At 39.2% G+C, this 26,422-nt stretch overlaps 1 protein-coding gene across 1 annotated transcript in view; it reads left to right on the forward strand.

Moving 5' to 3' along the window:
- Positions 1-26,422, forward strand: part of ANKFN1 (ankyrin repeat and fibronectin type III domain containing 1) — a 393,710-nt gene that overhangs the window by 72,811 nt on the left and 294,477 nt on the right. Inside the window, exon 2 of the mRNA XM_060395103.1 lies at positions 6,080-6,120. Within this exon, the coding sequence (XP_060251086.1) occupies positions 6,080-6,120 (41 nt within the window). The remainder of the gene's footprint in view (positions 1-6,079; positions 6,121-26,422) is intronic.

The raw sequence follows: 26,422 nt of genomic DNA on the forward strand, positions 1-26,422 counted from the left end.
GAATATCCCCATATCCAGCATAGAATATAATTCATAATATTATTGACATGTTTTCTGAGAATGACATGCTTATAAAGCTTTCTTAATGCCCTTATCTCTAAGATGAGAGTCTATCTACCCTTGGTGTGTCATGCCAGCTTGGCTTCAAAGACGTTTTTAAATTGTCTTGGGACCCATATTTAGATTTTTTTGCTGTTGCTTTGTGTTTTATTTTTGAGAAGACCATGACTAAAGAATACATCAAGTGTATTTAACTTGAATAGAACACTTATACTCCACATTTGCCTTGAGGGTCCTGAGAACATGGAGACTGCCCCCATACCTCTCAGCTGAGGGGTCCTAGCCTACCAGCTCATCCCCCAGGAAAAGATTCCACCTTCACCTCTCACAACTGGCAGATCTCCCTACTGTTTAGGAGACCCCAAGAGCCTCCCTGCATATGGGCTGAGGACCCCTCCTCTCTTATGAGTCAGGAGATCTGGATGTCCAGACGAGTAACAGTGGGGAGAGAAAATGTACAAGGCATTAATGGCAACTTAGCAGCTTGAAGGGGATAAAAACAACATAATCAGAAAATGTAGCTCTCTGTGAGGAACCTTTTAAAATAAGAAACCAGAAGAACTCTAAAAGAAAATAATATAAATTTCTAAGGAGACTACAGAAGTTATTACAAAGGAGCAATCTGAGGAAAAGAAAGAGTTCTTGGAACTCAAAAACATTGCTGAAAAAGGAATTAAGTACCTTGAAGCTCAGATGGAAGAATTATCACGTACAGAAAAAATATCTCAAAGAGATGGAAATTATGAGTGGAAAATGAAAGTCACACATGGAGGATGCATCCTATTGTTGGTAGAAGATGAATAGATTCAATCTTCTTGAAGGCCTCCATTTAATATTAAGCTGCATAGATCCTGTCAATAAAGTGCTCACAATTCTAAGAACTAGTGTAAGTCTCAAAAATGTTCAAAATGCTTTTTCATTGCAAGCTTATTGTAATAGCTAAAAAGCACATGCAGGCTAAATGCTCATCAATATGGGACTGGTTACATAAATTAGAGCATTACATAAATAAGTTTCTATTTAGTCACTAAAAAAAAATGAAGAGATGTATATATACTGACTTGAAATATATGTCCACAAAAACTATTAAAAGATAAAAGCATACTTTACAAAAGTACATAGTATGACCTTGTTTTGTTGAAAGAATGTTAATGATATTTGTGCATATGTCTAAAGGTTTATGTATGTATATTTGCTTTCATAAGCATAAAAAACAATTTGGAATAATGCCTTCACATACTATTGACAACATTACCTCTGGGAAATGAGGTTGGAGTGTTGGACAAGAACATTCACTTCTTTGTATACTTTAGAATAAATCTGTGAGGTTCTGAACACTTTTTCATTTTGGTGTTCTTTTATATTTTCCAAAATTTCTGTAATGAAAATAGCTTATTTAATTAAACTTTTACTGTTTAAAGCTAAAAAGAAATCAAAACACAAGAAGTCACATATAAGTAAACTTGGCAAGGCAATGGAAGGGTTTGTTGAGATCTCAGCAAAGGCAGAGTCAAGACCAGGGAAAAAACAACAGTGAAATCCCAATACCATAAGAGAAGCTATTTGAAATGTTTATAAAATTCACAAAACACTACAGCAAATAAATAAATGAGCTACTGTTAACAGAATTAGTAACAATCATGAAAAGCCAATCAACTGTGATTTTTTTCAAGACAAGCCCGCTTTGGGTTAAATCAAGACCCAAAGTCAAAGAGAAAAGAGATTGACTATGGCATATTTTATAACCAATTGAGGAATATTTTTGACTCACATAGAAAGTGCAGCTCTTTGTCTGCTGATTCTTCACTTTGTACTCAGTAAAGACAGTCATAAGCACCCTATGTTAGTGCTTAGAATGGGCAAGATCTCTGCCAAGGGATTTATATGCATATTCCTGTGATAAGCATAGGAGAGATGTAGGTGCCACATGTTATAGGAAAGGCATTGAGCTACGTAAAGACTGATGGACACACGTGATGTCAGAAACTGAACAAGCATAAGGTTGAATGATGGTTAGAGGTCACACAGGAGGTCAGAGGTCACACAGGAGGTCAGTGGAGGATCTGACACTGAACGCCTAGCCTCTGATACTGTTGTCTCTACCTTCAGTGTGGGAGCTGTGGGCAGAGACCCTCAAACGCTCAAGGAGCCAGCACATGAAGAACATTTGGTCAAAGTGAAGAGGCTCCAGCATCCACAAATGATCATTTTAACCCAGTAACTGGCATATTCTACTTATATGAAACTTGTATCGGTTTTCTTAGTTTCCCAGGTAACTTAGAAGACTATTGGTTCCCAGCATTTTCCTGGGATTAAGTGAGATAAAGAGCTAGTATTCTACTGTGTGTGTGTGTGTGTGTGTGTGTGTGTGTGTGTGTGTATGCACGCTCTGTCCCTCAGTCATGTCTGAATCTTTGCTATTCCATTGACTGTAGCCCACAAGGCTCCCCTGTCCAGGGGAATTTTCCAGGCAAGAATACTGGAGTGGATTGCCATTTCCTTATCCAGGGGATCTTCACAACCCAGGGATTGAACCTATGCCTCTTGCATCTTCTGCGTTGGCAGGCGAATTCTTTACCACTGTGCCGTGTGGGAAGGCCCTATTCTTACCATGCCAATAAGCAAATAATTTAAATTAACATAAAATAGAATTAGTTCTATATTCAGAATAAGAAAGTGGTAGGTAGCCACTTCATCTCAAAATTTATAATCTTGGACTAGCAGGAAGTAACATTGTATATTAGCGAGAGGAATAGGTATACTGATTTGACTCCATGTGTGATATTAGTCAAACAATTACATTGGCACTGATGAATTTTTTTTTGCTGTCATAAAATTTTAAAGAGCAGACAAGTCAAATATTTCAATCAGCATAAGCATTCATTTTCTTAAAAAGTGTCAGTCATAGGTTACAGATCATAACCAGATGGTATCAGCCACAAGAAGCAGAGTGAGAAGTTGAGAGAGATGGGTGATGCAGAGAATCCTTTGGTTGGACACCTTGGCCTAGAGCTCCAGGACTGTCGGTTGACAGATCTCAGCAATCAGAGCATAGGAGACTGGATTTCTAACAAGGAGACCAGAGATGGTATCCAAGTGCTTTGACAAGGCCCATTCCTGTAGACCTGGCGATTGAATCAGACCCAAGCCCTACCACGAGCTGAGGATGGTAGATGCTGTCCTTGCATCCTATGAGCGTGGCTCCCGTGCTGGGTACAGGCAGAGACAAGTTGTGCGTTGTGTCTCCCCAAGGTGGGAGCAAAGGTTCAACTTCCATAGCTAAAGTAACCCAGGATTGATATCAGAAGAGTCCATCCGTGACCCCTTGGAGATTCCCATGGGGTGGAGGGATGGACTCTGCTGAGATGCATAGAGGGTAAGGCAAGTGGTGGCTTGGTCTCTTTCCTCCTGCCCAGGGCCTGTGCCCTTGATGATGTCCCTTCCTCTGGCGTGCTCTGCTCTCCGCATTTGCTCTCTTAACTCCTACCCTGTGGCCACAATAGCACCTCTTGCAGGCACGCTGACTCATAAGTAAATCAGGACAGTTCCTGATGCACACACCACTAGCAGTGTTAGCTGTTATTATGAATCCGGATTTTTCATCAGATATTATCCTAACACTTTCCCGATTAGAATTCCCTGATTCCTCTTTCTAGACTGAATCCTCAAAGAGCACCTTCCCACCTCACTGAGCACCTTGTAATTTTGCACTGTATCACCTCACGATCTCTCCCAGTGTTAGCTGTCTCTTCGGTCACACATTATCATGAGGGCAGGGAATGTATGATTACTGCCTACCACCTTGTCCTTCACATACCAGGCGCTGAAGGAACGTTTAGCAAATGAGCTAATTATTAAAGTTAAGGGCTCTCTTTCTCCTTTAAGAACTCAGGTTTTCTTTTTCAAATGTGGAAGTAAGCGTAGAAAAGCAAAGGCAAGTTTTTATGGTTTTTAATGGTCTGTAAAACCTCACCACCACAATGTTCTTAATGGCTTTATTTATTTTGTACCCCAAGAAAAATGATTGGTCCTACCGCATTAGGTAGCAGCATAAGTTAGTCCCAAGGATGGTTTTGAATAGTTTTCAAAGTAATCAATGATATTTCTGTGAAATTGTTGCCCAAATGAAGAGCTATTATCCAGTGAATTGGTGAATTAAGGGACGGTTTTTTTTTATTGATACTTTCAAAGCTAAGGAAGAAGCTGTTATGTGAGGTAGTAGTAAAAACTTTTCTCAGTAGGTGAGAATGTTCTAAATCTGTTTCCTAGCAACAATTTCCTCAAAGGAACTGAAGGACTCAAAATTTCAGAGGAATCTTCGACACACGTTTTGTTTGAGGGGCAAGAGCTGGGTGGCAGGGGAGTAAGGGGAATGTATATAGGGGGCAGGGCAAGTGGTCCTAATTCCTTCGAGTCAGTCATACATGTGACATTTTCCTGAATCTCACCATAGGGTCCATCTAAAAAATTCAACTCAGTAAAAATGTATTATGCACCTGCCTTACGTAAAAGCTCTGAAAGAAGAATATCCTTTTTTTTTTTTTTTCTGGGCCCAGCCATTCAATAATTTTGTACATTATCAATCTAGGAACCCCAACCCCAATCATCTCTATGATTATAAACGAGGAATTAGGTGGCTTACTAAAATACTTAGGAATTTTCCAATGTGGATTTGGATCTAATTCAAATTATTAACATTCTCAGCAGTTGGAAAAAATGAAGATTGGAGGGAGGCCGTCTGGGAGAGAAATTTGGGAAAACAGTACAGCTTTGACTGCCAAGAGTGGAGACATTGCCACCCAAGCAAAATGGTCTCTGTAGCTACCTTCCTAGCTCCAAGTCCATGAACTTATCTTAAGTTAGTTTTCTAAGGTGGCCTTCTGATAGTGATAATAACAGTAACAATATCAGGTAGCACTCTGTTCAGTATGGGCCAGCCTTATATTACTATTTGACATGTATTATCTTCTTTAACCCTTACATCAGTTCTTTGAAATAGCCACTATTTTTATTTCTCTCCATCCCAAAGCATTGAATCAATTTGCCAAAGTCACGCTATTACTAAAAATGGCTGGGGCTGGAAAAATATTGCTCACTGAGGTGACTCATCTGACTCATCCAGATCCACGTGGGTGGCGTGACAAGTGACAGGATCTTCTTGTCAGGCTGAGGACATTGTGACTTGACTGCTCAGGCTGGGAGATGACTAGGATCATTTGAATCTCACAACCCAAACACTTCGCATCAATCATGCGGACTTACCTGCCATTGTCAATAAACCTACTACCCTGAAAAATACCCTTTTGGATATAGCCACAATAGATTTTAAAAAATAGATTTGGAAGCGAATTGTCTGATGGGCTGCCACCCTGAACAAATTGCCGGCACAACTGGCAGACTCCCTCCAAGCATGGGCACAGTCTAATTGTCCCTCTTTTTTCACTGCCATCTTGAATAAAGAGAAACTTGGCATTGATTTCAACCTCTCCCTGCCCCCAGAAAACTTGGAGAAATTTTCTTGGAAAAGAAAACTTGTCCACTTATCCCAATAAGCATGTATTGAGAAAGTCATAATTTTCAGGAGGAGTTGCAGTTAATGGAACAAAGGGTCAGACCTGGGCCTTCGAGAAGAGGGCACACAGTGAGCATGAACCAGGAGCAAGAGGATGATGAACTGAGCCATCAGCCTGGGCAACCAGGCTCCACATCTCTCACCAGGATCAGACCTGGGAAACAAGGGACCATCAAGGAATCTCAAAATTGGAGGATGCTCGGGACAGGGAGCTGACTGTGCAATGAGGCACCACAATTGACTCACGTGCTTTCTTTGTGGACTTCAGCTCCCTGTGCCTCTGAGAAGAGTTTCCCAATAAAAATGGTTTCATCTCTAAGCTTCTCATTTTTTCAAATGAGAAAACGTATTCGAAGGCTGCACCTTCGGAGGCAGTTCAATGCCCTCTTCACTTGCAATTGGTCATCTGCATTTTTTTTTACACAGTTTTTTCTCTCTTTGTTTCAGAGGCTACCATTTAAAGACAGGCATTTCACTTGCAGTAAAATGTAAGTACATTTCCTCCTTGAAATGGTATCTCCTTCTAGCTCTAATTCCTAAAAGCTCCTAATCTTTAAGGCTCCCATCTCACATTGCTGAATTTTTCAAGTCTGGCTCAACAAATGCAGTTTAAATCTAATATTTCACACTCTTGATTTGTGGAACATTGTGGAACATTTTATAAACCATTTAGGAAGCAGATTGAACCTGGCTGTGTTTGTGAGCAGCTTACCTTTAAAAGAAGGCTAGAAGAAAGTAAGGAGGAAAGAATTAGACAGCATTCTTTGAGATATGAGAGTGTGCCAGCATGCTTTTGAATAGTCAAGTTCTCTCACAAATGGCCGACTTCTCTTTATCACTCTTTGTCCGGTTGATCCTTGGAGTCACAGATTGTTTTCCGTTGAACAATATTGTAGTTATCTTAATAATTTCTTCCTGTGTGTGCTGCATTACAGCCATTCTCTAGACCAGCGTTCTTTCTAGAATGACTCTCTTGAGTATTATATTTCTTTATTCTTGGTACTCTCAACGTCCCTACCCAGATTACAAAATTCCTCTATTTCAAAAGACAAAATAAAATTATACCAGGTCCGAACTGGCAGTTCTGAGTATTTTAGAGTTTTGCCTTTGAGAATTAGGATGTGACCATTTTTTCTTTTTTAAATTAAAATGTGTCTAATAATTTTAGCCAGATAATATGAACATTCCATCTGCCTCTGGAATAATTTGATTATGAGAATCTAAGAACAAAGACATCTAATGTTCCTTACCTTGCCACATATATCACAAGTTCTTTTTTTTAATATAAATTTATTTATTTTAATTGGTGGTTAATTACTTTACAATATTGTACTGGTTTTGCTATACATCAACATGAATCCACAGGTATACACGTGTTCCCCATCCTGAAACCCCCTCCCTCCTCCCTCCCCGTACCATCCCTCTGCGTCGTCTCAGTGCACCAGCCCCAGCACAAAAGTCCCACCAGTCACACTAGACCCTATTATGCAAGTTCAAAAAGCAGAGGATAAATGTGGATTCAATATGAAGACTCTAGCTATTCAATAGTAGTTTAAGTGGTAGTGAGTTTCTTGTCACTACAGATAAGTAAGAAGGAGACCAGCAATGCCCCACTCCTGATTCACACAGAATCTACTGGAAGGTGCCTCTCAGCAGTCACTGAAGCATTTAATTAGACATCTTGGACCAGAGAGAATCCAGAGATCTCACCTAAATTATACATATACATGTTCTAATAAATTCTCTTTGAATCAGTCAGACCCTGAGACCAATGATGTGCTCAGGTGAACTGTCAGAAAAACTTAGTTTTTACTGACTTCCCTGGATGATGTCTTTTGTTTGTTCTCTAGAAAAACTTGATCCCACTGCTATTCCCCAAATATCTAAATGTCAGCACAAGAAACATCACCCTTAAAATCATTTGCATTTTATGTCTAAGTATTATGCACTCACTGGAATTTGTAAAATGTCAAGTTCTGTGTTGTACTGCTTTGGTCTTTATTACAGTATCAAGACACCTTCATGTTATAAATGATTTAAGCAGCTTTTCCCAATAGAGTCATTCTAGATTTTATGAGCAATCTTCCTTTTCATGTGCTATCACGAGTATTGTATAAAGGGTAACTTTTGACTGTACTCTCTCTTTTGGACATCGAATGTCATTCGGGAAACACCACCTGTGTTCCTTCCCTGAATATTCATATCTGGCAGATCTTTTTCATACAGAGTCTGGTTGTTACATTTACACTGCTTTTAAATAATTTAATGTTAAATACTAAAACATGGTTGATATATGTTTATGGTGAAAATTAAGTGAAGGGCAATTTAAAGCAGCATTTTAAGTCATTATATGCAAATATGCAACTATAAACACATATATGACTACTAGCTCAAGATCTCTTAATCAAAATTTCAGTTGAAAACACCTTTTACCTCCTAGATTGGGGGGGGGGGGGCAGAAATCTAGTTATTTCACTTTGGGTAATTTATGATCATTTTATTTTTACATTTTTTTCTCAAAGACATACAAAGTGCTTGGTGACCTAGTTTATTAACTCTTAGTAAACTTGCACTAGAATTTATACCATCTTTGTACCTTTCCACATCATCTCAGAGCAAGTGGCGCAAAGTTGGTCTGATCTGTGGAGTCATGGAAACGCGTTCAAATCATCAGGCTATTGTGACTGGGGTTCATTTTGGCAGCCAAACTCAATGGGCCCCTCTGGAGTTGGCCTTGTGTCCTAATGATGATTGTATTATACAGTCAATACAAATGGAGAACCACCTAATCAGCACTCCATTCAAACAAGGCTGCCATCCACAGTGACTGGCAGGAGGCTTTGCACGTAAAGGTCCTGGGAATGTATATGCCAAGTAAAACCTCAGCCCCACTGTGGGGGAGGGAGGGCAGCCTTATGCAAGTCAGGAAGATGTACTCATTGCAGCAAAAGGGCAGGTGATGAAAGGAGCTCAGGAGAAAGAACAAGAAGGTGCATGTCTGATTGCCGGATCACTCCCTCAGAAATGGTATGATTTTTGAGAATTTTAGTTAAGCTCTCAATTTCGAAGTATCTGTATTATGGTGGGGTAGAGAATGAACTGGGAAGAAAAACATTTTCTTACCTCCATCTAAGGGTGGTTGTGATAACAGCATAACATTTCAGAAAGTTTTTATCATCTAAAAATGCTTTCCATCTTCAAAGGATTCTTCTTATTAATTATTGGAGGCATTTGCTGTTTCTCTGTGGAAGTCCCAGGGACTCTGGGAGCAAACTTTGGGTCTTAAAAATCAATATTTCACAACAGAAGAAAAAGAACTATATGGAGCCATATCGTAGCCTTGGAAAGACTTGTACCCACATTTTTTGCTTCTTTTCAACTACAAATATTCTTTAGGACCACTGCCTCTGGTGGGAGAACTGTCTTCTGGGTGGTATGGATGAGAAAGTTGCCAAACAAACCTGAATTATCCAGAGGCCTGTAAAATGCACAATTGCTTTTTAAGAGGCCTGGTGATATTGTATGTTCCTTTCGATTTTTGGCAGTAACGATTTTCTGCAATTTGTGGTTTTGCGATTTTTCTTTACGCAGACAACACTCTGGCTCTCATTCAACGCCCCACTGGTTGGGGGCAAGGGGGGAGGGGAGAGAGAGAGAGAGAGAGATTTTCCCTGGGGCTCTGACCACTCCAGAAAAAGAAGGAAATGTTAATGAAATAAGTCAGAATGGGGAGGGAGGTGGGAGGGGGGTTCATGTTTGGGAATGCATGTAAGAATTAAAGATTTTAAAATTTAAAAAATAAAAAACTAAAAAAATAAATAAATAAATAAATAAAAATAAAAAAAAAAAGAATGCTTGAGACTCGTGGAAGCTGGTTGGTTAGGGGGGAAGAAGCAACTTTTAATAAATTGCCAAATGTGATTGGGATTTTATCAGGAACTTTCATTAGCTACACAAAGGTCTCTTCCCCATAACTCCTCTTGACTCTCCACTGGGCTTTGTCTAGACTGTAATCTCAGTTTCTTTTCTTTTCTTCTCCTATATGTGATAAGCCTAGAACAGTCTTTTCTTCCAGGTCCCATCAGTCCCTTCCGGCCTTGATGGGATTATCTTTACATACTCCATCTCTAAGTGTCTACTTGCCAATTACCTTAACTTGGCTTTTGTAAATTACCTGAAGATCCATGTGCCAGAGTTTTTGCCCTTATCTCTTAGCAGAGGTAGCGTGTGGATGTAGCTTTTATGTAGATGAGAGAAATTTGTTCTGTTTCTGTTTATCATCGCTGGTGAGGCTTTGCTGACTTGTGTCTGCTTTTTTTTTGATTGCTAAGCATTGTGCTGAAGGATTTAAAGTTGCATCCAGGGTGAACCTGTATTTCTTCTCTGTTCACTTCTTTATATCTAAAGAAACCCTGTTCTCCATGGAGTGGAATAGATATCCCAGGACTTATGTCCACTGTTCCTGGACTTTTGATGCACAAAGGCAATTGTACAGGCCCCTGATTTCTTCTCTTTCTATGACCTAAACATCACTGCTTCTTTTTCTTCTAGGAAGAATAAATATTACTTGTAGATTGTGTAATTTTCACTTATTTGTGTAATATATGGTCTTCCTATATGTTCCCTGGGAAACTGTTTGTGTTGTATCATTATAAATCATGTGTTTTTAATTTTGGAAGATGCTTTCGACATGATGCTGTTGAACAGCGCCCCCTCCCCGAGCCTCCCTCCTCACAACAATCTCTAGAGTCTCCAGCCTATGGAAGTCCAATCTGTTTTTTCAGTAGCTCAACCCTTTCAGCTTTATTTTGCTAACCTAAGATAACCTTCAGGTGGTTTGTACTAGTTTCGCTTTTGGAGCTGCTCAGAGGTTCACTGCTTCTCCCACAAGACAACGCTCCAAATATTTTGGAATCTGATCCTCTGTACTCTGTGACTGTCCCATGTCCAGGCTAAACATCCTCAGTTCCTTCAGTCATTCTTCATATGACTTGATTTAGTTACCCTTTTCCATGTGTCCCAGTCACATTTTTCAATGTTCCTCTTAAAATGTTACAGCCCGAACTGAAAAGAATATTGCCCAAGTGGTTGACCACTGCAGAGCACCAAGGGGAAAAAAAAAAAAAAAAAGAAAAGCTCTTATTCTGGACATGTTATTTCTATTACTATGACCCAAGAGCACATCGCAAATGCCAGTAGCACTTTAGTCCTGAGATTAACACTAGAACATCTACTTATGTTATATAGAAGCAGACGTAAAAGCAGATATTTTTTCCCCAGTCTTGTACTTGGTTTGAATATGCAAACCTTAAAGTTTATCCTAGTGACAATGATTGGTTTAAGAATATTAGTAGTGGAAACTGTTAGGAATTTTTTTGAATTTGAATTCTTTTAAAATCCTGCGCCAGTTTTGGGACATACTTGATTTGTCTCTTGTCTTCATTCAAGAGATTGATTTTTTTAAAAAGCAAGTATCTGGACTTCAAGCTCCTCAAACCTGAAGTCATATTTTATTCATTTGTGGCTCCCCTGTGACATTCTGTTAAACAACCAGATGTTCAAGAAACGCTTTTATGAAATCAGTCAATAAAATCAAATAAGGCAACTTTCCAACACCTGGACAGAGAACCATCTTCTGATATGTATCAATGCCCTTTACAAACCAAAAACAAGAGGATTTTATGCTACTATAGTAATGCTTGGTGGTTTTGCAGCATTATAATGTGACCCTCAGGGATAAGCTGCCTGGATTCTAATCCCACTAGATTTTGCTACCTCTGTGCTTTGGAGCAAGTTTCTACCCATCTGGGTCCATTTCCTGATTTATAAAATGATGATATTAAGTTATTTGTATCTGCTTCATTTGTTTGTTGCAATGATTAAATAAACTAATCAATGTCATCTAAAGAGAGTAGAATAGCTGTCAAAAATATAAAAATGATAATTAATAGTAGTAATAACTATTGTTGTTTCTTTTGTTGTTGTTCTCAAGACACGCTTGTGCAGCTACCCTATCCTAAGGGAAATCAAAGTAAGTGTAGCATTATTTGTTCATAGTGGACCAATATTGCCTTCAAATAATACCTATATTACCAAAATACTATGTGATCTAATTATATAGAACTCAACTGCTTCATGCCTATCAGAGTTTAGGTATTCAAAAGAACTACAAGTGTCTAAAAAGATGAAAATAATGTAAATTTTACTAAATTCAACAAGGAATTATGTTATATTCCATAGCAAACTATGCTAAAGATCTTCTTTATCCAAATTCCTCATAGTAGCTTCTCAAAAACCTGACCTCTTTCTCCCTACTGCTTATATAACAAGATCCTAGCCTGTGTTGCTTTTTTTTTTTTTGTCTCATTTCTCTCTTAATCATGTCCAATTCTGCAGGATTAATAAACAACTAGTCTATTATTTTCAGCCTCCAACAATTACATTTCTTGTATAATTTCAATGAGGTCTTTCCAGCCTATTCCTGCTATATATATATATATATATAGATAGATATATAGATATATAGATATCATAAATCTTGTTGATGTAATGGATGTATAGCACAAAGTTCACAAACAATAATAAAATATGCAATATTTGGTTCAGTTCAGTCCAGTCACTCAGTAGTGCCCAACTCTTTGCAACCCCATGGACTGCACCACGCCGGGCTTCCCTGTCCATCAACAACTCCTGAAGCTTACTCAAACTCATGTCCATCAGTTGGTGATGCCATCCAATCATCTCATGCTCTGTTGTCCCATTCTCTTCCTGCCTTCAATCTTTCCCACCACCGAGGACTTTTCCAATGAATCAGTTCTTCACATCAGGTGGCCAAAGTATTTGAGCTTCAGCATCAGTCCTTCCAATGAATATTCAGGACTGATTTCCTTTAGGATTGACTGGTTTGACCTCCTTGCAATCCAAGGACTCTCAAGAGTGTTCTCTAACACCACAATTCAAAAGCATCAATCTTTCAGTGCTCAGCTTTCTTTACAGTCCAAATCTCACATCCATACATGACTACTGGAAAACCATAGCTTTGACTAGACAGACCTTTGTTGGAAAAATAATGTCTTTGCTTTTTAATACACTGTTTAGGTTGGTCATAACTTTTCTTCCAAGGAGCAACCATCTTTTAATTTCATGACTGCAGTTACTATCTGAAGTGATTTTACAACCCAAGAAAATAAAGTCTGTCACTGTTTCCATTGTTTCCCCATCAATTTGCCATGAAGTGATGGGACTGGATGCCATGATCTTAGTTTTCTAAATGTTGAGTTTAAGCCAACTTTTTCAGCACTTTCACTTTCATCAAGAGGCTCTTTGGTTCTTCATTTTCTGCCATAAGGGTGGTGTCATCTGTGTATCTGAGGTTATTGATATTTCTCCTGGCAATCTTGATTCCAGCTTGTGCTTCATCCAGCCCAGCATTTCTCATGATGTAGTCTGCATATAAGTTAAGTAAGCAGGGTGACAATATAAAGCCTTGGTGTTCTCCTTTCCCAATTTGGAACCAGTCTATTGTCCCATGTCCAGTTCTAACTGTTGCTTCTTGACCTGCATACAGATTTCTCAGGAGGTGGGTAAGGTGGTCTGGAATTCCCATCTCTTGAAGAATTTTCCACAGTTTATTGTGATCCACACTGTTAAAGTCTTTGGCATAGTCAATGAAGCAGAAGTAGATGTTTTTCCTTGAACTCTCTTGCCTTTTAGATGATATTGGCAATTTGATCTCTGGTTCCTCTGCCTTTTCTAAGTCTACCTTGTACCTCTGGAAGTTCTTGGTTCACATAGGCTGGCTTTAATTTAATTTAATTTAGTATTAATTTGCTAGCATGTGTTCAGTTCAGTTCAGTCGCTCAGTCGTGTCCGACTCTTTGCGACCCCATGAATCACAGCATGTGAGATGAGTGTAATTGTGAAGTAATTTGAACATTCTTTGCAGTGCCTTTCTTTGAGATTGGAATGAAAACTGACCTTTTTCAAATTTTGTGGCCACTGCTAAGTTTTCCAAATTTGGCATATTGAGTGCAGCACTTTCACAGCATCATCTTTCAGGATTTGAAACAACTCAACTGGAATTCCATCACCTCCGCTAGCCTTGTTTGTAGTGATGCTTCCTAAGGCCCGCTTGACTTTGCATTCCAGGATGTCTGGTCTAGATGAGTGATCACACCATTGTGGTAATCTGGGTCATGAAGATGCTTTTTGTATAGTTCTTCTGTGTATTCTTGCTACCTCTTCTTACTATTTCCTGCTTCTATTAGATCCATACCATTTCTGTCCTTTATCGAGCCCATCTTTGCATGAAATGCTCCCTTGGTATCTCTAATTTTCTTGAAGAGATCTCTAGTCTTTCCCATTCTATTGCTTTCCTCTATTTCTTTGCATTGATCACTGAGGGAGGCTTTCTTATCTCTCCTGGCTATTCTTTGGAACTCTGCATTCAAATGGGTATATCTTTCCTTTTCTCCTTTGATTTAACTTCTCTTCTTTTCTCAGCTATTTGTAAGGCCTCCTCAGACAATCATTTTGCCTTTTTGCATTTCTTTTTCTTAGGAATGGTCTTGATCACTGCCTCCTGTACAACGTCACAAACCTCCATCGATAGTTCATCAGGCAGGTCTGGTCTCTTGAGCCTATTTGTCATTTCCACTGTATAATTATAAGGGATTTGATTTAGGTCATACCTGAATGGCCTAGTGGTTTTCCCTACTTTCGTCAATTTAAGTCTGAATTTGGCAATAAGGATTTCATGGTTTCAGCCACAGTCTTGTTTTTTCTGACTGCATAGAGCTCCATCTTTTGCTGCAAAGAATAATCAATCAGATTTCAGTATTGACCCTCTGGTGATGTGTAGAGTATTCTCTTGTTTTGTTGGAAGAGGGTATTTTCTATGACCAGTGTATTCTCTTGGTATAACTCTATTAGCCTTTGCCCTCCTTCATTCTGTACTCCAAGGCCAAATTTGCCCATTACTCAAGATATCTCTTGGCTTCCTGCTTTTGCATTCCAGTCCCCTGTGATGAAAAGGACATCTTTTTTTGGTGTTAGTTCTAGAAGGTCTTGTAGGTCTTCATAGAATCATTCAATTTCAGCTTCTTCAGCATTACTGGTTGGGACATAGGCTTGGATTACTGTGATATTGAATGGTTTGCCTTAGAAATGAACAGAGATCATTCTGTCATTTTTGAAATTGCACCCAAGTATTGTATTTTGGACTCTTTTGTTGACTATGAGGGCTACTCCATTTTTTCTCAGGGATTCTTGCCTACAGTAATAGATATAATGGCCATCTGAACTAAGTTTGCCCGTTCCAGTCCATGTTAGTTCATTGATTCCTAAAATGTCGATGTTCACTCTTGCCATCTCCTGTTTGACCACTTCCAATTTACCTTGATTCATGGACCTAACCTTTTAGGCTCCTATGTAATATTGTTCCTTACAGCATCAGACTTTACTTCCATCACCAGTCACATCCACAGCTGGGTGTTGTTCTCACTGTGGCTCCATCTCTGCATTCTTTCTGGACTTATTTCGCCCCTCTTCTCCTGTAGCGTATGGGGCACCTACCGACCTGGGGAGCTCATCTTTCAGGGTCATATTGCTTTGCCTTTTCATACTGTTCGTACCGTTATTTATTGTAAATTTCATATAACCAATTGATTCTCACACAACACTTTCCATTAATTTTTGCTGAATCTTGTACTTATAGTCAACCAACGGCTGTAATTGATGAATAAATGTAGTTTACGTATAAATGTGGTTGATATTTATATTTAAGTTAATGAGTAGACAGGGCTTCCCTCAATAGCTCAGCAGAGCTTCCAGGGTGGCTCAGTAAAGGTGGGTAAAGAACCCAGCTGCCAATTCAAGGAGACACAGGTTCAATCGCTTGGTCAGAAAGATCCCCTGGAGGAGGAAATGGCAGCCCACTCCAGCATTCTTGCCTGGAGAGCCTCCTGGAGAGAAGCGGCTTGTGGGCTACACTCCGTAATTTGCAGAGTCGGATATGACTGAGCACAGCACACAATGAGTAAGACAGAAATGAAACAAAGATGTGTGTCACAGACCCACCCATTCATTCAGAATGTGAGCAACTTCTTTACTAAGTTGGATAATATGTTTTTAACACTATGAACTATTTCCTCAAGTTTCTGTATTATTCACATGACAGTTATAAACTCAATATTTCTTTCTGCTTAGCCTGCTTTACTAACATTTTCTACCTCGCTTTCTTAAATTTAGATGAATCACACAATAAATCAGGATTGGATTTGTAGTGTTTATTGATTTCTTTGGTATAGATACTTCTATCATGGCCAGTTTCAAACAACTAGCATGACATCACTGAATATGGAATCAAGAAAGGATCGCAATGCCTTTATATGGTGTTTCTACCATACACGTGCAATAGACGCAAATAACCACAGAAGAACAGGTGATAATAAAATGTCATAAAAACAGATATGAAGTGATGAGTTTTGAGTGTTAGATGTCTATTCAAATTTTTTTCATTTAGGCTCACTTCTGAGAGTAACCTGGGGCTTCCCTGGTGATTCAGATGGTCAACAATCTGCCTGCAATACAGGAAATCTAGGTTTGACTCCTGGGTTGGGAAGATTTTCCTGGAAAAGGAAATGGCATCTGAGCAACTAACACACACACATGAGAATAACCTATACAATGACCTTTGAACTGTTCAAGTCCACTTGCAGGTGGATTTTTTTCAATAAACATATCGAAAAAATATTGCCACAACATGAAAAAAATCACAAATTGTACAGCCTAGAAATAACAATAAAGAAAAATTAGTATGTTCTGAATACATAAAACATGTAGATATACACATAGCATACAGAATACATGTTAATCAACTGTGGTGTTGGTAATGCTTCTTGTCAACAGTAATTAAGTCGGGGTGAGTCAAAAGTCATATGTAAGTTTTCTACTGCACAAGGAATCAGCACCCCTAATTCCCACATTGTTCAAGAATCAACTGTAGATTTTTCTTCTTTTTTTGCATTCTATTCTCCTTTACATTTACCTAGTATTGTGTTTATTTGTTCTTTGAAAACTATGTGTATCTCACTGTTCTTGAGACTTTCCTTCTCTCCCTCCTTCCATCCCACTCTCCTCACACTGCCTTCTGTATAATTTTTGCTGTTGCCTCTGCTCAGCCCCCCTCACCAGGACTCCCAGTCCAACCAAATCTCTGCTAGAGGCTGATGTTCCTGCTCCATGGTTTTATTGAGGACATCCAAGCTCAGTCATTTTATAAAGTTGAGTGTATTTTCTTCAGCTTCCCTAGGCCACAACTGAATCCCAAGCCACATTTTTCTTCCTCCGTTGACAAGTTGAGAAGACTCACATTACCTCCTGGCCTCAATCAGTGAGCCCAGCTTTAGCTTCCCACTTGATATCAAGATTGCAACCCTCAGAAACTGCAGGTGCAGAACTCCTAGCCCTTCCTGATTCTAGTCCTCCCTTGTTCTGATTCCAAACTGAAGCTCAAGTAGAGGGCTTCACCCCTCCACTTACCTCTTTATTTTTCTGTATTATTTGTTATCTTCAGAGTTAATGAGTTTCTCTGTGAGCCAGGCTATATCTTTTTGATACTTCATCTACTTCGTTGAGTCCCATATACTTACTTATATGGTTTTCTGGGGAAATGAATTGGAATAATTATGTGATTTTTTTAAATATAAAGGATTACAGCAATAAAAGGAAACACTAGTATAAAGCTGATGTATGTTCTCTGCCTAGAAAACACCCCCTTTCCTTTCTGTCTACTTGAATCTTAACAATTTTTCTCTGGCTACTTACTCCAACTCATGTTTTATCTTCCTTCAGTTTAGCCTCATAAATATATATTAAGTTCTACAACAGATCAAGCACTATACTAGCACTGTGGAGAAGGAAATGGCAGCCCACTCCAGTGTTCTTGCCTGGAGAATCCCAGGGACAGAGGAGCCTGTTGGGCTGCCATCTATGGGGTCGCACAGAGTCGGACACGACTGAAGCGACTTAGCAGCAGCAGCAGCAGCTGCAGCAGCAGCAGCATGCTAGCACTGAGAATACAATAATGAAGAAGACAGGCGTGGTCCTTGTCTTCATGGAACGTATATCAAGTGTTGTTCTTGTTTAGTCTCTAAGTTGTGTTCGACTCTTTAACCACTCTGTGAACTGCAGCCTGCCAGGCTCCTCTGTCTATGGGATTTCTCAGGCAAGAATACTGCAGTGGGTTGCCATTTCCTTTTTCAGGGGGTCTTTCTGATCCAGGGATCAAACACATGTCTTCTGCATCAGCAGGTGGATTCCTTACCATTGAGCCCCCTGGGAAACCCATATCTGGTATGAGAAACAACTAAACAAAAATTTGCTATACAGTATAATAATATTAAAGACCTTAATGATTATCATTAGAGAATCATGTTTTACAACTGATTACATACCCATTTTATTATTTTATGATTTGTACACATGGATTAACCATGTTTCCCCAGTTCTAAAAGTACCATGGAAACAGTGAATATATAACCTGTAGTTCTCTTATTTATGTCTTTGAATTCACACATTAAGCTGGAGATCACTGAGCACACGGGATTAAGTAGTCTTCATACTGCAGTAGGGTAAAACGCACCAGATCACACAAAGAGGTAACTTTAAGGTCAGCTATTATTGCTTTTCGTCAATGGCCATCACTGAAGTTATAGAACAGTTTGTTGGTACAGAGTGATCTTTAAAGTCTCAGTGTATGGTTCAGAATAAGACTATTATGCTAGAGTTAACTTTAAAAAGAAACAGCAGATTATGGTGTCTCCATGTTAATTCAATTTTAAGGCTAAAATAAAGAAACTTTAAAGTGGCTAAAGTAACTTTATTCCTGATTTATGAAGCATCTCATCTTTTAAAAGGAGAGAGGCAGACCAAAGAGGAGACACAATTCTACATAAAAGACACTGTAAAATCTAACTGTTCAGATCATGAATAGATACCGGGTTAAAGGACCTCCAGGAAACCTCTAGTATATACTCCAATATTTGGATCAAATTAAAGATAATAAAATTACATCCAACAGATGAACATAACAAGAGACAGAAAATACCAAGTACTAGTGAGAATATAGAATAGCTGGCATTCCCATATACTGCTGGTAGGTGAAACATTTGGTACAACCACTTTGGAAAACCAGCATTATCTCCTCAAGATGAACATAGGCATACCTGTAACTTATGTTTTATCAACACCCAAGAGAAACGCACTGTGGTGTATTCACACAGCAAAATAACTGTAGAGCAATGAGAATATACAACTACATGGAGCCACGTGAATAAATCTCACAATGTTGAATGAAAGAAGTCAGACATTGGAAAGTGCTATTGCAATTAATAAGCGTTATGCCTGGAGAATCCCATGGACGGAGGAGCCTGGTGGGCTGCAGTCCATGGGGTCGCTAGGATTGGACACGACTGAGCGACTTCACTTTCACTTTCTTGCATTGGAGAAGGAAATGGCAACCCACTCCAGTATTCTTGCCTGGAGAATCCCAGGGACGAGGGAACCTGGTGGGCTGCCGTCTGTGGGGTTGCACAGAGTCGGACACGACTGAAGTAACTTAGTAGTAGTAGTAGTAGTATGAATTCATTTGGGAAGAATTAATACCTGTTGAACCTTTTCTATTTTATCTTTTTTCCACCAAATGCTGTCATATCAGCAACAGTTGGAGCAGATTGAAGTTATTAGAAAGACTAAAAGACAGCAGAATTCCCATCTGAAGAGGTCAGTGAGTTAGGATAGGAGAGGAATACTAGATATCCTGTGAATAAGGCTATGTTCTCAGCTAGATACTCTGTGGCAATGGAGAAAACATAAACAAGAGGTGAAACTTGAAAAGAGAGGCTAAAGGCCAGTAAGAAAATCCAAAACAATTGAAAAGGATCATACAGTGAGTTAATGTCACCATTTCAATACTCAACCACCCAAAGATGGGAAAGAAAGAGGATCCCATACTTATAAGAAAGACCACAGAGTGGCAAAAGAGGAACACACCCTGATCTGAGACCAAGATCACACATCTCCTGGCAAAGTTAGGCAAAGTATAGCTGGAGAAAGATTAGAAGGTATAACGTGATATGGAAGCCAGAAATGGAACTGCCTTTCCTAAACACGGCAGATACGTCAAGAAGCCCTCAGGTAGATAGACTGGACTCTCATTAGGACTACCATAACCTTCTCACCATGAGAACCAACTCAGGAAAAATGTTTAAAGGGCTGTGTTTATTAAAATTATACATATATATGCATTTCAAATCTGGAATTACAGTTTTATACGTTTATTAAAATTTAAAACTTATATAAGTAAAAGTGAAAATAAACAAATGGGATTTAATCAAATGTAAATGCTTTGCACCAGAGAAGGTGATGGCATCCCACTCCAGTACTCTTGCCTGGAAAATTCCATGGACGGAAAAGCCTGGTAGACTGCAGTCCATGGGGTCGCTAGGATTGGACACGACTGAGCAACTTCACTTTCACTCTCATGCATTGGAGAAGGAAATGGCAACCCACTCCAGTGTTCTTGCCTGGAGAATCCCAGGGACGGCGGAGCCTGGTGGGCTGTCGTCTATGGGGTCACACAGAGTTGGACACGACTGAAGCGACTTAGCAGCAGCAGCAGCAAATGCTTTGCACAGCATAGGAAACCATCAACAAAATGTGGAATGGGAGGAAATGTTTGCAAATGATACAACCAAGAGGGAGTCAATATCCAAAAAACAAAACTCTAAATAGGAACACATGTAAGAATTAAAGATTTTAAAATTTAAAAAAAAAAAAACTCTAAATCAAAATATGCGTGTACCTCTGTGTTCAGAGCAACACTATTTCAATAACCAAGGCATGGAGACAAGCCAAATGCCCATCAACAGATGACTGGAGTAGGAAGAAGTGAGATACACACACATACATATCACACACACACACACACACACACACTCAGAATAGAATATGATTCAGTCATAAAAAAGAATGAATGTAACTTGCAGCAACATGGATGGACCTGGAGAATGTTACACTTGGTGAAGTAAGTCAGACCGAGAAACAAATTCTACACGTGCGTGCTAGGTTGCTCCAGTCACGTCCAGCTCTTTGTGACTCTGGACTGTAGCCCGCCAGGCTCCTCGAGTTGCCATGCCTTCCTCCGAGGGATCTTCCTAACCCAGGGGTTGAACCTATGTCTCTTATCTCTCCTGCACTGGCAAGTGGATTCTTCACCTCTAGTACCACCTGGGAAGCCCACAAATACTATATGATATCACAACAGTATATAATATCACTATGTGGAATCTAAAAAATAATACAACTGAACTGCCATACGAAACAGAAAACAGACATAGAAAACAAACTTATGGTTACCAAAGCAGAAAGCAGAGGGAGGAAGGAGGGATAAATTAGGATTATGAGATTAACAGATACAAAATACTCTACGAAAAATACATAAGCAATAAAGAATTACTGTACAGCACAGAGAAATATATTGCATATCTTACGATAACTTATAATAAAATATAATCTGGAAAAAAGCTGAATCACTATGCTATGTTCAGTATTGCAAATCAACTATACCTCAATTTAAAAAACGCCCCATATAATTATTATATTCTATAACTCGAGGCCTTTAAATACATTTTCAGTTCAGTGAAACTTCACTGTACTGTGGCGAAGCCAGTTGGCCAGAGTTCGGCTATAGCCCATCATGAAATATCACAGATGGGGTGGGGCCTGGGGGTGCAGAAAGCAAGAAGGGGGGCCAAGATGCTGTTTGGAGGGAAGTTCTGAATGGCACACAGCGTGCGGCAGGAAGGGAGTGTGACTTAAAATACTGTGTACACGATTGGCTCTCCTTTCCTATTCATAACATATAAACTTCAGCATGTTAATTTTTAAATGTGTGTGGAGCACGTGCTAATTGTCAAGCACTGCGCTAGGTAAGGCAGGTAAAGATCCCTTAGTAAAGACAGACTCTCTGCGCTCTTCTTCATTCTGGTGGAGGCGTCAAGGTGAAGACAGGACAGAATAACTCCAAGGGAACAACTTCTTGTGCAAAATTTTCCCCAAATGGAAGAGAAACCATGTTTAATCATTTTTCCTGGATTGTTGTCTTTCTCAAGATTCTCGCCTCCTTCGTCGTGTGCTTGGTACCCCAAGTCACATGCCCAGAGTAAACACTCTCAATGACTCAAAGTTACGGCGTCATGATTCCTAGGCCTCGGTCTTCAGGACCCAGCAACCTAAGTTCAGAGTGGAGTTACTCAGCTCTGAGAGACCCTCTCAAAAACAGATCAAGAGAAAGCTGAATGACTGAATGATGTTACTGCTCATCTTTAAGTTTTGGGATGTGTGTTTTCTTTTCATTTTTATACCTGAGATTAGATACCCAGTCCTTTCATAAATCCAGAAAAACTGCATGTAGTCAGCAAGGAAGGGCTGAATATCACTGGATCCAGAGACCCTAAGTAGAAGGATTAGAGCTGAAGTTCTAACAAGAGAACCGCCAGGGAGTGGAGGGTTAAGAGAACAAGCTTGCTCGGAGACTCAGCTTGACCCTCTGAAGCTTGTCTCAACTCACCCCTCAGTGAAACAGAAATTTTAAGCCATTGCTTTGCTTTGGAGAAGGTTTTACTTACAGAAGGATCAACCTTTTGCTCATTAAAACTTGAGGGTACTTCTTTAATCTCAGTAATTAAGATTCTTCTAATTTCAGTATGTGTTTTCCAAAATAAAAAGGCTTTCAACAGTATTGAGTATTTGAATTATCAAACATTTGCTGATTGCTTACTTGTCTGTAGCCTCTTGAAATTTGCTAGGTCTTGCTCCCAAAAGGCATTACTTGTGTTTTAATTTCTAATATTCAGTGGTCCTTTCTTTTTTGCCATCTGCAAATTTAACTGTATAATATTCAGCAAAAAGTAAAAAAAAAAAAAAATTAAATCATGTGAAAAATGTTGCCCACCTTCTCACCCACTGATCCTTTCTCAGGCACAAGACTCACTGGAGGCCCAAAGCTGAAGTTTCCTCAGATCATTCGTTTCATGCATTTTAATGACTCCCCTGGAGTGAAGGTCTCACCAAGTGGAGAGAGATCCCAGTATTTAAATATTTTCTTTTACTTATCATGGTGCCTAAACCTGAGATAACCCTTTACTTGGTGCTCAGCAGTGATCTTTCCTGCCACTCTAAATGCTTAGATTTATTAAAAGGTGGTCCCACAGTGTGTTATGGGTAAGTTAATGAATCTTCACAGGGTAATTTTGACAATGCAATTTTTTACCTTACACATCAATTTTAAAATCTAAATCCCTCATGGTCTGTGACTTTGGTGTGGTTCTTCAATTTCGTTAATACTGTTTTAAGCTGATAGAAACAATTAAAGTAATACTATTTTATCTGTGGACAAGAGAGATAATTTTATTTACAATGAAGCACATTCTAGTCCATTTTAATTATGTCATTAAAATGAAGACTAAATAGAAGTAGGGGCTATGAGACACTATCAAGAGAAAAGCAATTCTCTAAGGAAACTGGAGAATCCTACTTTTATTTTGAAATTTTAACACAGACCTGCAGGAGCTGTGCTGGTAATTGGTTTTTATAGTTTTGCTACAGCACTAAGTCATGTTTTATGGATTCTTTTATAGGAGAGCTGTGTTGCAATTTATTAAAAGGGAAGACAGACAGCATCAACCTACTAAAAGGTCAGAGAGAAAAAAGCAGATGGGTCTCTTCCCCTGAATCAGGTTAAAATGGTCTTGGCTGTCAAGAAAGCGTCGCTTTGAAGAATTCATGATTCACCCCAAAAGAGGCATCTGTAATCAATGTTGCTCCTTTCTATTTCTCATACCACAACCATCACCTCTAATCAGATGAGGAAGAAATTCAGTAGTAATTGCAAGGTGATTCCAAATTGCATTGGAAATATGACTTGGGATATAAGCTACCCAGACTGGAGTCCGCTTCCTAATTAGTATGTTTGGAGCAAACCTACCTCATTCATGGCATCATGGGCAAAGGCTTCAGTAAGGACTGAACTGAGAGACCTTTTAATCTCTTCTGCCTCCAAGAAAAGAATCTCAAAGAGACCAAGCCCCTCCAGAGACATAATAACGTCAGTCAGCCTCTAACCCATCTCTGCAGCTCTAGTTAACGGCTGCAGCTCAAGTTACAAAGTTGCCCAGCTCTGTTTGTTGGATTCATTCCGTTTCCAACATTCTCTCATTATTTTCTTTACAAACCCCTTTTGTATTTTTTCCCTGGTGGGTCTCATGCTTTGAAGAACTTAGCTTATTAAACAAACAGTTAATGAAAAATAAATGTTACCATTTTTATGAACCAAAATGGGAAATTGCCCATCAGAACTTTGATTTTGCGGACGTGTTCAGCATTACCACGTGAGTTATTACAGTCTTCTAAAGAAAAAAAGAAACTGCATTTTCAATTAGACTTTTTAGAAATGTGGGCAGTTTTTCATTGGCATGTACATCATTAAAATGCTGAAGCCTAATAATACATCAAGGTCTAATGGTAGCTATCCACATTATAGGGGAGTTTCCATTCAGAGACCTTAAGAACGTTATAAAATCTCTGCTTAGTTCTTGCCTTTCAGACACAAGCTTCAAATATGAATTACTCATTTCAGGGTGCTGTTTAATTCTCTTCACTTGAGAACACACAGTTAAGTGCCTTGAGCCAATGGAACCACAAACCCAGGTAAAAGATGTACCACTTTCTGTAGGTAGAACAGCTGCCTTCTGACACCTGTGCTTATCACTGGAATCATATCCCTCACTTTCCATTTTCCATTCATGTTTATAAAATAAGGAAATACAATACACTACGCAGATAACTGACCAATAAATGCTACTTTTCAGGTAATGATGGCTTTGCTTGCTTGTTGGCAAGCAGCACTCCATAAAGAAAACTTGACATGGCTGTTTGGTAAGGTATAAGTCTTCATTTGGTAGAGGGAAGGAGACTTAGAGACTTAAATATATAATATACAGAAATGCAAGTCATTTGAAAGTCAAATTTTAAAAAGTTGAGCACTAAAGTATTGGAAGTAAGACACAGATTTCCTACATTTATTTCATATCTTAGATTAACAACTCTATGTAAAAAGTAAACAACTCTGGAGTAAATATTTCAGCTTTTTATAATATTTTTAATATACTAGCTACATAATACCAATTATTACCACTTACTGAGTTTTGATTATGTGCCAGTATGTGGGTATACAAACACCCAATTTGTATACCCATGCGTGTGCAAATTGGGTATTTGTTTTCACATGTTTTTTCCTGATTACCTGACTTAATCTTATTAATAACACTGAAAAATGGGATTTTTAAAGCATTTTTCTATAGAAACCGAAGGTCAACTATGAAGCATTCTGCCCAAGAGCATATGCACCTACAAAATGGAAGATCTGGAATTAAGATTAAGTTCATCTGACTTTAAAAACCATGTTCTTTTTCCCACAGTTAAATGTCCTCTTAAGAATGCTTATTGAGACTGAATAGAACTGTTAAATCCTCCTGCCTTTGAACATAACTCCAATATGTTTTTCTCTAAAGCTACGTTCTAGAAAACGTAAATAGTGGATAGCAAGGTCCTGTTTGTTGTGTATTCGGTTTTAACTATTATCAGTTCTGCAGAATTGGACAGAACAGTGCCCACTTAAATAGGGCTTGTCTAAATGCCTGTTTCTCATAAATTCTCAAAGATTTGCTCGACCATCCATTCATCAATGGACAGCAACAGATTCCGTTTCCATTTATCATACACCTCTCCGTGCCGGCTACTTAACTATGTTCCTTGTGCAAATTATCATTGTTTTAGTCACTAAGTCGTGTCTGACTCTTTTGCAACCCCAAGGACTATTGCCTGCCAGGCTCCTCTGTCTATGGGATTTCCTAGGCAAGAATACTAGAGTGGGTTGCCATTTCCTTCTCCAGAGGACCTTCCCAACCAAGGGATTGAACCCACATCTCCTGCGTTGGCAGGGGGGTTCTTTACCACTCAGACACCAGGGAAATTGCTTATATAAGTTATACCTGGAGAAATAAATGTTGAAAGAATGTAAAATTTAACATGTCATTCAATAATCAGAATAGTATTATGAGGCTTAAGTTACTATTTTCATGTAGGTGGAAGACAGAGGTTTGTCGAAGCCATACAGTGAAAAAATCAAGAAGCTGGAATCCAAGTATCTATCAGGCCCCAAAGACCATGCTCTTCCCCTGAAAGACCTTCCCTGAAAGTTACAGCAGGTGGAGTGTCTTTGCTTTCAGGTTCTGGAAATTAGTTTATTACATTTGGTATGGAAATCTATGTAATACTTGTCAAGGTTTCCCAAGAGCAGAGCCTAAGGCAAGGATGAAATTTCCTGCGCACACGTGCATGCTCAGGGCTGTAGTCCGCCAGACTCTTCTGTCCATGGGATTCTCCAGGCAAGAATACTGGAGTGGGTTGCTGTTTCCTCCTCCAGGGGATCTTCCCGACTTGGTACATGTGGTTTACTAGAAGGTGATTGAAGGAAACATGGGTAAGAAAAAAGAAGTGGAGCATAGAAGGGAAAGCGGCTTCCCTGGTGGCTCAGATGGTAAACAATTTGCCTGCGATGCAGGAGACCTGGGTTTGATTCTTGGGTTGGGAAGATCCTCTGGAGGAGGAAATGGCAACCCACTCCAGTATTCTTGCCTGGAGAATCCCATGGACAGAGGAGCCTGATGG

Source organism: Ovis aries, chromosome 11 (genome assembly GCF_016772045.2).
Source record: "Ovis aries strain OAR_USU_Benz2616 breed Rambouillet chromosome 11, ARS-UI_Ramb_v3.0, whole genome shotgun sequence".
NCBI lineage: Eukaryota > Metazoa > Chordata > Mammalia > Artiodactyla > Bovidae > Ovis > Ovis aries.